This window comes from Brassica oleracea, chromosome C9, assembly GCF_000695525.1.
Source record: "Brassica oleracea var. oleracea cultivar TO1000 chromosome C9, BOL, whole genome shotgun sequence".
Lineage (NCBI taxonomy): Eukaryota > Viridiplantae > Streptophyta > Magnoliopsida > Brassicales > Brassicaceae > Brassica > Brassica oleracea.
In genome coordinates, this window is record NC_027756.1 from 40,714,461 (window position 1) to 40,725,691 (window position 11,231).

Consider the following 11,231-nt stretch of genomic DNA (forward strand, 5'->3'; position numbering starts at 1 on the left):
AAACATCCATATTTATAGGAAAATTCGAATCTGGTAGTTGTAATTTTGCTATGAATTTACGACGAAAATTAATTAGGTGGGCAAAAAAAACGTGTAACACCTATAAAGTTGGTGGATTCAAAAATTTCCTCGCTAAATACACGTAAACTATTCCCTCGTAAATACCACGCAAAGTTTACGTCGTATTTACGAGGAAATAGTTTTTCCTCGTAAAATACTCGTAAAGTTACATCCACTTTACGACGAAATATTTTTGCCGTTACGTTACGAGGAAATAACGATGACTTTAGTTTTTCACGTAAATTCGTCGTAAACTCGACGCAAATTTACGAGGATTGTTTTTCCTCGTTAATTTTCGTCGTTAACCATGTGTTTTCTTGTAGTGCTCTTATAGTTTCATCAAGAATCTCATACAGATTTTTTTATTTACTTTGCCCCTAGTAACACTATTTATAGAAGCATATTTGTATTTACAAAATAATCGTGCGCTAAGTTAAATCCAGACCTTATGCTTCAGGTGATGAAAGAAACTTGGACAATGATACGTGAGACAATTCTATATGTATACATATACACAAAAAGACGTCAAATATACCAACGAAAGAACTTGGAGTTTGTTGATACTTCATTTTTTGATACCTAATTCTGATCTTAATTAACCTAAAAATAAACTAGATTCAAAATTAATGTAAACCCGGTTGATATTGAATATTAAATTAAGTTTGGTTTACATAAGCCTAGATTTCCGTCAACAAATCTGCCACAACATAAATAAAAAAATCTGCCACCATATAAAATATAAAGTCTACCAACACTTTTAAGTCGGACATATAACTCTGTCATAAGAAAATAAGTCGAACAAAAAAAATAAGTCAGTACATAAGAAAATAAGTTGACCACAAAAATCTACCTCGAATAATTAACCCTGTCGTGAAAACAAATCTGACGTTTCTTAGAAAGTCTGACACCAATATAACAGTAGATTTCTTTTTTTATACAGATTTTATAAATAAACTTCTTATTTGATAGATTTAATTTCAAAAAAAAAAAAAAAATCTGGCAACGAAAAAATGATAAGGACACTTTGATAATGTTTTTTTTGTTGTAACTATGGGTAGGGGCAGTTTCGTCCAGAAAAATTTTATAAAAATTTTCAATAATAGAGCTCATTAAAGTTATTTTTTTTAATTATTCATATAAATAACGTTAGAGAAATTATTGCAAATAAAAGTGCTCCATGTTGATTTGTTTGTTGTAATTGTACTTTTTAATATTTTAATTTTAATTTTATTGTTATTTAATAAAAATAATAATTAGTTTTTATATAATAATTTGTAATTTTAAATATTTAATTTAATAAATTTGTTGTTTAGCATTAAGTTAAATAAGCTAATTCTATAAATTAGTTAAACGAGTTTGATCTGCATTTATTCTGCTTGATCTGCATTTGTTCTGTTTTATCTGCATTGTATATTTGATCTGCGTTTTTCTGATCTGCTTGTCATTCGTAGCCTTAATCTGTATGAAATATATTAAAGATAGATTTTATTTTTCGGTTAATGTTTAATTTTCTATTAGTGTTATTATTTAAGTAATAATCTTTTATTATTAAAACCAATTAAAAATACTTACTATCTCTTTCACGTCGAAATCGATACATTGAATCTTGATAGCTTAGGTTGACGTGTGACTGACGAGATGAGTGTCACCGTCCAAACACAATGCAGTCTTATAAACTTTGTTAGTTAGCAATCTTGTCCATCATTTACTACAGACCAACAAGTTTTCTTGAACTCCTTTGTTATCATCTCGTTTTTATCAATTTTCGTTTTATTTTGCTTGTTCTATAAATACCGATTTAAGAGTTTTGGACATAATTAACTAAGAGCAACCTTATTAAAAGATTTTAGTTTTGGAGTTCTAAAAGTACATATATATGTATGTATATATATTATGTATATATATATATATCTAATTGTGAAGCTCTAAATTTTACAAGAAACATAATCCAAAATATCTAAAATCAGATATTTTGGGTTACGTTTTCCATAAAATTTAAAACTTCGCAATTACATATATATATATAATACTTGTAGAATCCCAAAACTAAATCTTTTCATTGAAGATGCTCTAACAGGTGTGTCGAAACGCGTCACATCAATCTAAGTCTTTTTATTAGATATACCATGATGGTTTCCAAGTCATGGATGAAGAAGTACTTCAACTCCAATGATTATATCTGATTTTTTAAACCATAAAAGCTTTATTAGTTTAAATCGTAAATGTATAATACAAGAAATTAATCAATCTAACAGGTGGAATATGAAAATATACTAGAACTACTTTGATGAACAGCCTTTTTAGCAATAGCATCTGCCGCTTGGTTTTTTTCCCGATTCACATAATCCAACGAGCTTTCCGGTAGAAGTTATATCCAACGTCGAATTTCACATAGAAGGTTTGCTAAGTCCACATGGTCCTTCACTTGATTAACAATTGTACATAACTCCTGATTGTCCCCTTCAAACCACACCCTGCGCCATCCACGTATCCAAATTTGTTGAAGAGCTAAAAAAAACCAAAGCTTCTCATTCTAACGATGTCTAACGATGATAATACCTGATTTATGATCAATCAGACGCCAAAAGTTCTATCGGTTATGTATGTGAGTTTGAAAGGGAATCTATTCTATTAAAATAGCAGTGTGACTCATTGATAAAAGTATGGTCCAACTATTATTTCTTTTATCTTTATCATTAATTAGAATATTATTTATTATGCTTTATGCCATTAGACTTATATTTAAATTATCAATTGAAAAGACCTAAAAAGATGTAAAACAAAAAATATACCGTCAGAATCTAGTATGTAGTTGAAGTACCAGTGACATGTAAAGTCGATTTTTTTTTAACAAATATGTAAAGTCGATTTTTTTAGTTGAATTAGCTAACATGGACTTACTATACATTCTAAGAAAAAATCAAGTTCTTGAATTTTCTGTATTAAATAGTATTCTAATTTTTCGAACATGCAAAGTGATTAGAAGTTAAATAATATCATTTTAGTTTATAAGTATAAAATTGAACGGTTAATCACGAAAACAAATTTGTGTTTATTTATGCGTTAAAAAGCCCAAGGCCCATGTGAAGGAAAAATAACAGAGAAATGTGATCCTCTACTTTGTTCTTAGTGCATAGAGTTCCGTAATTAGCTCTGTTTTCATAACAGAATACTTTGTTTATGCCCTATGTTATGAAAGTATGTTTCTTTCCTCAATTCTCAGGTTGGTCTGGTACTCTGGTTAAATGTCACGATATAAAAAACCAACAATTTAATAATATTAATGAAATTATTACAGATGAGCACAAGTATAATCAATTACCCAGTAAGGGAAACAAATAGAAACTCAAAAGAATAACAGGATCAAATCAACAAAACATGAGATCAAATTAGAAGGAAAGAAAGAAACAAACTGCAACATGCTTGAATTTGCTCGGACACACAATCAGCCAAGGTTGCATTCCATGGGTAGACCTTGAGGGAACCTCTTGTAATCAGTACAATAGTTATAGATCATGTAATCATCTTGCACCCACTTCATTTGTCCAACCTGATTGGGGATAAGTGTAGTCCACATCCACGAGTTGCTATTCGCATTGCACGTAACCCAGTTCCACACTGAAGCCCGGCTACAACAGTCCACATCATTGAAGCTCCTGTAGAAAGCGCTGAATGGTGCGTTAGTCCAATCCGTCTTGACTCGACCACCCTGTGTAGCCCAATCATCAGCCTCCCATATACTTGAGTAGATCTTCATTCGCTGGCTCTTCAGGCAAGCCACACCGTGAGCCTCGTTGTTCTTGAACATCCGGATTGGGATTCCGTCCACAAGAAAGCTTTAGAGATATCAAGAAAATCAAGAACCGTCATGTGTCAGATCAAGCTTCTAAAGGACGATGTAAAAGAACATCGGGTTGAACCACATTACTTACATGATGTTAAGAGGGTCCAAAGGACGGTGTAAGTGTGAGAATCCGCGGTGGGATCGAACCAGAGATAGAACTGCATTTCACGGTTACCTTTACCTCCGGTGAACACATTGGTATGGAGAACATAAGGCTGTCCTGTAACATTACCCAAGAACTCGAAGTCTATCTCATCCCATGTCTCGCCTTTAGAGGAAAGCTGTGAAAACATTATCCTTAATATCAAAATCATACAATCAGTGCCAAAAAATTTAAACGTAAAAAGGAGATAAATGTTGATTTTTACGTACGTAGTAAGCAGTAACTGTTCCGGCTGAGTTTCCAGCAACAAGTTTCATCTTCATATCAATCTTTCCGAATAAATACTCTTTCTTGGATTGAAAACCTGAACCAGAGATCTTGTCGAGAGTGCATGTCAAGAGCTGTCCAGACTCAAATATGTTGGCACGACCATTACCCCATGGGATGTCGAAGTTGTCGTAGAAACTTCCGGTGGATACGTGATGTAGCATACATCGCTGTCCCAAAAGGCTTTGGTTTTCTAGTTTCCTTTTCCATAGTTATGTTAGTTTCTTTTTCTGTTTTCAATTAGGTTTCGTTTGTCCTTATCCCTAGCAGCTTTAGGACTTTTGCTTTGCTATATATAGTGATCTCTTGGATTTGTGAGAGACACCTTTGATTTGATATTAATATAAACTTAGAGTTTTGATTTTAATCTACTCTTGATCCTTAGTTTCTGGGCATTCTTTGAGAATTCAACAGATTTTAAGAAGGCTTAGTTAACGGGCATTTGCATAATTCAACATTATCTTCGCGTTATCGGTTACTAAAAATTACTTCCGCTCCGTCATTTGGTATCAGAGACCTTTGATTATGATTCTAATCGTGATTATCGATCTTCGGTTTCATTGGCTCCGCGTCCTAATGAATGGTCACAGATGCAACAGTTTCTCGAAGATTTTCAAGAAAACTTACAAGATAATATGCGACGAACAATGGCTGATGCAATTCAGACCGGAGTTCAAGCAGGAATTCAAGCCGCCTTGCAGCAAACGCAGCAAATGCAGCAGACGCATCAAACGCACGGCCACAACAGCACCAAAACCGTCGTCACAATCCGGTGTTTGAAGACGACAATGATGATTCCGATGAAGATAACCCTTTTGGAGACAACATCAACAATCGACGCCATCAGCATGATTGAGATCATACCCCAGACACGCCGAGAATACCCGTTGGACATCAGGTTTAAAACTCAATATCCCAGAGTTTCATGGTAGTTCTCAGCCGAAAGAGATTCTCGACTGGTTCATAACAGTCGATGAGTTGTTAGAATTCAAAGAAGTACCAGCCAACAAGCAAGTTCCTTTAGTTACTACTCGGTTTCGCGGTCACGCCGCGTCCTGGTGGAACCAACTTAAGCTGTCTCGTTCTCGACGCGGGAAAGATAAAATAACTGCATGGGACAAGCTCAAGAAACATATGCGGAAAACGTTCATCCCATATAACTTTGAGTGTCTTTTGTTTCAGAAATTTCATAACATAAAACAAGGACCACGTTCTGTCGAAGACTACTCTAACGAGTTCTACCAGATGCTCACACGAGTGGATATCAATGACTCCGAAGACCAGTTAGTAGCCCGCTTTATAGCAGGGTTGCGACCCCAGCTTCAGAACATGCTCCACCAATTCGACCTGGGCTCTGTCACTGAAGCACGTCAACGAGCTTTGTTAGTGGAACAGCAAACCCGTCTCGGCGCCAGTGGTCCGGTAATACCAAAACGCGCAACACAACGACCACTACAGATGATTCAAAAACGTCCATAGGTTGGGATACAACAACAGATCCTCGTCCGAATGAAACCGTGGAACCACGACCTTCTCGTCCCAATGCTCTCCGATGCTTCACCTGTGGCGAACGAGGTCATATTCAGACGGCTTGCCTTCATAAAGGACGTCGTGGATTACCTACGAATGAAAAAGAAATAACTGGGGATCCAGTTTATGACACAGAAGACGGTCAATTCGACGACGTGGAGGAAGAAGAAGTCTCCGGCGACACGGGAACTTTCCTAATGAAACGACGAAATTTTCTAGCTCCAAAGACAACCGAAGTATGGCAAAGAACAACCTTGTTCAGCTCGACTTGTACGGTGAAAGGTAAAGTCTGTTGCTTCGTCATCGACTTGGGCTGTTCTGCGAACGTCTTCTCCGAAGAAGCAGTCCACGAGCTCGCCCTCACCATCGAAAACCACCCCCACCCATATCGCCTTATATGGATGCAAACTGGTGCCGAGGTTTATGTTTCGAAGAGAACCCTTATATCATTGTCCATTGGCTCTTTCTATAAAGACACAATTTGATGTGATATCGCCCCAATGGACGTTTCTCATATCATCCTTGGGCGCCCATGGCAATACGATCGAGAGGTTATTCACAACGGTAAGACTAACACGAACTCTTTCATGTTTGAAGGCCGGAGGATCATGCTGCTACCGTCCCCTGAGACAGATCGCGTGCCGCCTAAGGAACTAAACCCGTCTAAACCAAACCTGCTCATCGTTTCCAAATCACAATTCAACGAAGTGCTGCGCGAGACTTCTCAGATATTTGCTTTAGTCGCAATAGAGACAGAAAAAGCTGTGTCACTACCAATTCCTGCAGAATTTCTACCTATCATCGAAGAGTTTCACGAAATCTTCCCAGACGAACTCCCTGCGGGATTACCACCACTTCGGGATATTCAGCACCATATCGATTCCCGATTCCCCGCTTGGACGATCTACTTGACCAAATCGAAAAAGCTTCGATCTTTACCAAATTGGATCTTAAAAGTAGATATCACCAAATTCGGATCAGACCGGAATTCGTGGACGACTCCTTCTCAGGGGGGGAGACCTGATGTAGCATACATCGCTATCCCAAAAGACTTTGGTTTTCTAGTTTCCTTTTCCATAGTTATGTTAGTTTCCTTTTCTGTTTTCAATTAGGTTTCGTTTGTCCTTATCCCTAGCAGCTTTAGGACTTTTGCTTTGCTATATATAGTGATCTCTTGGATTTGTGAGAGACACCTTTGATTTGATATTAATATAAACTCAGAGTTTTGGTTTTAATCCACTCTTGATCCTTAGTTTCTGGGCATTCTTTGAGAATTCAACAGATTTTAGGAAGACTTAGTTAACGGGCATTCGCAGAATTCAATGTTATCTTCGCGTTATTGGTTACTAACAGTTACTTCCGCTCCGTCAATACGCCTATCAAGAGCAGAAGAGAAGATAACAGCAACGACATAGACTGTTTGGTCGCAAAAGCTGCCATTTTTAGTGCTCTGTTGTTGTTGTTGTTTCTTAACTAAATGTCTTCAGATGGTTTGAATATGATCGGAGATTGGTGTTTATAAAGAGAGAGTGAGATAGAAAACGAGTGAATTAGAGGTTCGTGAAGTCCCATTATGGACGTGGTAGTCTTACACTAACGATTTTTAATTAATTGTTATATAAATGATTAATTATATGTTAGCATATAAACATATACTTTAGTCTTTCAACTTACATATAAAGGATCATTTTGATAATGTTTTTTCGTAAGTTTATCATTCAGCTAAATTTGTTTTTAAGCTTGGTTCCTACGATAAGTTTTGAATAAAAACGTTTTAAAAGATCGGATAGCATTTATAGTTAATTTGTAAAATTAATTAAGCAGAAAATTGAAATATTTGTTTTTGCAGTTTTCTTTAACAAAAATTGAGAACGGAGACATGTTAGCCACATACATGTAAGAACTGTCACCATATTTATTTAAGGCAACTACGTGGATTATTCTTCGAGTTTCTCCCATGCTGGGATTAATAATAACTACATCCTAACCCGCGCGCTGGTGCAGATTTAAATTTTTGGTTTTTGGTTATTTATTTAACTAAATAATGTATTTGTAATATTTGATGTATTATATTCACCTAGTAAATAATTTTTTTGACATCTTAAACCATCTATTCACGATGAATATTCGATATCATATAAAAAATTGAACAAATAAACGTAATTAGAAAATTGTGATATATAAAAACAATGGTTATTAATGTAAAATATGAAGAAGTATTATATTATGACTTAATATGGCATAAAAGATTATAAATTATTTATACATGTTTAAAGAAAATAAAATGATTTTTAAACTTCTATGAAAAATTTAACATATAAAAAAGGGCGATGAATTAGTCATCAAATTGTAAGTAATTTCATAATTTTATTAATAATAAATTATTTATAGTCTTTGTTTTTCGTCAAGATAATTATTAAATGTCCATAACATTAATATGTTAAAAGGCCATATTATGAAAGCTCATGTTGTAACCGTTTTTTTCCGGGAAGTGTAACAAAAAAAAATTACATTTAACTCTTCGTTTTGTTTAAGTTTGTGTCAGTAAAAGATTAAAAAAAATCTCTCTATCTTTTTCAATGTTCAATTTGATATATTTAATAGGTACATTAAAGATACGACATTGAAGATATTCTGTTTTGATTAATAGAAGATATTGGATTTTGAGTTTGTATTTATTGATTTGTTTTTTTATAAAGCTTAGAAAATCAATGAGATGATTGGTTGGTTGATACATCCTATAAAGAAAACAAAAACTATAGGTGGTTTGAATATTGTACATCGATCGATGCATGATGTAAGTTGACTATATAAAACTTGAACATGATCATTTCAAACTAAAGTATAGGTAAGTTATATGCATTTGTTATATTGTAGTTAATATATTTTAAATATTACATAAGTCAAGTGATTCACGTTTTTGTAAAAATAAAATTCAAGTTCATTATTGGGCCGTACTCGTACGTAATAAGCTACGTTAAATATGAGGTGTGACTGGTGACCAAGGGAATGAGGAGGAACACTATGTTCCTTAACATTCCTTAAACTTTTTACCATTCATGAGAAATATGTTTTCTTTTTCATTCCTTTTCATTCTTTTATTTGTAGAGAATTATAGAACAAATCAATTCCTCATTAATTTTGACAAGGAACCATCATTCGTCATCATTCCTAAAATTTTATTCCTACTCATTTCTTTCCTATCCGTTCCTATTGTTCCCATGATGGTTACTAGTCACATCCATGATGTATTTTTAGGTTCATTTAATGACATTAAGTTTGAATTTGATTAAGGAAAACTCATTAATTTAACTAGAAAAGACAAGTATTAAAATACGTAGGTTTATTTAATGACATTAAGTTTAAATTTGATTAAGCAAAACTCATTAATTTAACTGGAAAAGACAAGCATTAAAATAGTTAGTTTAATTTAATTTTCAGTGGCATGAAAGTGTAAATAAGTTAAAAAACTTAGAGGTATTTTATAATGGGTACTTGTCGCTTAATAATACAGATGAAAAGAAAAGTACTCAGAATCTACATTTTCAGGTCGATAAATTTCAGTCAATCATAGTTAAAAAGTTCAAAACACTAAATATTTTTATTATGGAATGAAAAACAAGATTCGGCTAAGATTTACCGTTTATACATGTCTTTAGCTTCAAAATATGGTCAACACATATCCAAAATAAACATTGAATACACTTAGATGATTGTAATATGTAAATGAAACAATAAAAACAAAACCGATAACTCGCTCTCAACGATAGCTTGTAGCTTAGTGGTTTTCCGAATTCTGTCATTGTGCTATCAAACCGAAAAGATGAATACATACACAGAAAAAGAAAACACGTCACAATACATACATTCGAAGTACCATTAATTAACTATACAAGCCGTGAAGCTAGTGAATACCACACTCCTTAGGAAATCCTTGAGGAAACCTCTTGGAATCCGTACAATAGTTATAAACCATGAACTTCCTCTGCACTACCCTCATATTATTTTCCGCCGTTAGATCAAACCTATGAGACAACCATCTTGGTGAACCGGCTGGGCAAGATGGTTTTCCAGTGTGCGAGACACATGCGTCCGCTCTAAAGTTTCTGTAAGAAGCGGTGAATGGCGCCTTGGACCAGTCGGTCTTAACAAGCCCTCCTCTCGTAGCCCACTGGTCCGCGTTCCAGAGACTCGAGTAGAGCCTCATTGGCTGCATTTTTGGATATGGAATTCTCCTATGTTCTAGGTTCTTGAATTGTCTTATCGGAATTCCATCAACCAAGAAACTGCATCAAAATATATAATAAACTCAAAATTTTAATTCAAACTACAAGTACGTCGAAAATATAATGGGCCGGCCGATTATGAATAAGCTCATATGCAAAGTGGGTTAAATGGGATAAGCCTAACTTTGTCAGAAACAAAAAAGGACTGAACCAGTTGGTCCACAGACACTCCACAACATAAAATTCTAGGTAAAATGGTTTGGGAAAAATATATTTATACTTACACGATGTGATGATGGTTCCATAGAACAGAGTAAGTGTGAAAATCAGCCGTTGGATCGAACCAGAGATGAAATTGTTGTTCTCTATCACCTTTGCCTTTAGTATACACATTTGTATGCATCACATACGGATCACCAGTTAGATTACCCAGAAACTCGAAATCTATCTCGTCCCACGTATCACCTTTCGACTTCAGCTGCAGCAATTAATAAGGGACCGTTAAAAATCCCATGTTAAAAAGTCTAAAAGACCTAATAAAGTAAATAAAGAACATCAACCACCATATGTCATAAGGTAAATAAAGAACATCAACAACCACCATAAGGTAGATAAAGAACATCAACCAAAAAAACACCATATGACATGGTAACATCGTATAAATATATGATTATGATCAGGCCTGCCACAAGGTTCCAGAGCAAATGCAAAGGAATTAGGATATCACGATTTTACACGACAATTTTAATTGTATATAGCGCATTAAGAAAATTTTATATGAAAAAGGCACAAAATTTTATTTGAGTTAATGGCATTATGAAATTTTTTAAAATGTCAAATTACGATATTATGTAACACTAACATAGTAGGTAGTGACGGTTCCGGCAGAGTTTCCAGGGACGAGTTTGATCTGCATATCTATTTTTCCGAACAAATACTCTTTCTTGGATTGGAATCCAGATCCGGAGGCTCTATCGAGAGAAAGAGTGAGAAGCTCTCCATTGTTTAGGACTTTCCCACGACCACCACCCCAAGTGATATCGAAGTCTCTGTCGAAAGTTCCGGCATAAACCGGAGAGAAGAAGGTTGTGGTCAAAGCGGTGAGTAATATAGATATGATCAAAGTGGAATGACGGTCCAT

General features: G+C 34.7%; 1 protein-coding gene and 1 pseudogene across 1 annotated transcript; both read right to left on the reverse strand.

Annotated features, from left to right (window-relative positions):
• Positions 1-3,505: 3,505 nt before the first annotated feature.
• LOC106316864 lies at positions 3,506-7,304 on the reverse strand (annotated as a pseudogene).
• Positions 7,305-9,768: 2,464 nt separating this feature from the next.
• LOC106316170 (probable xyloglucan endotransglucosylase/hydrolase protein 25) lies at positions 9,769-11,231 on the reverse strand. Its single transcript, XM_013754038.1, has 3 exons — positions 10,953-11,231; positions 10,375-10,568; positions 9,769-10,150 (listed from the first exon to the last, which is right to left on the reverse strand). Exons 1-3 carry the CDS (start codon positions 11,229-11,231, stop codon positions 9,769-9,771), a joined length of 855 nt encoding a protein of 284 aa, XP_013609492.1.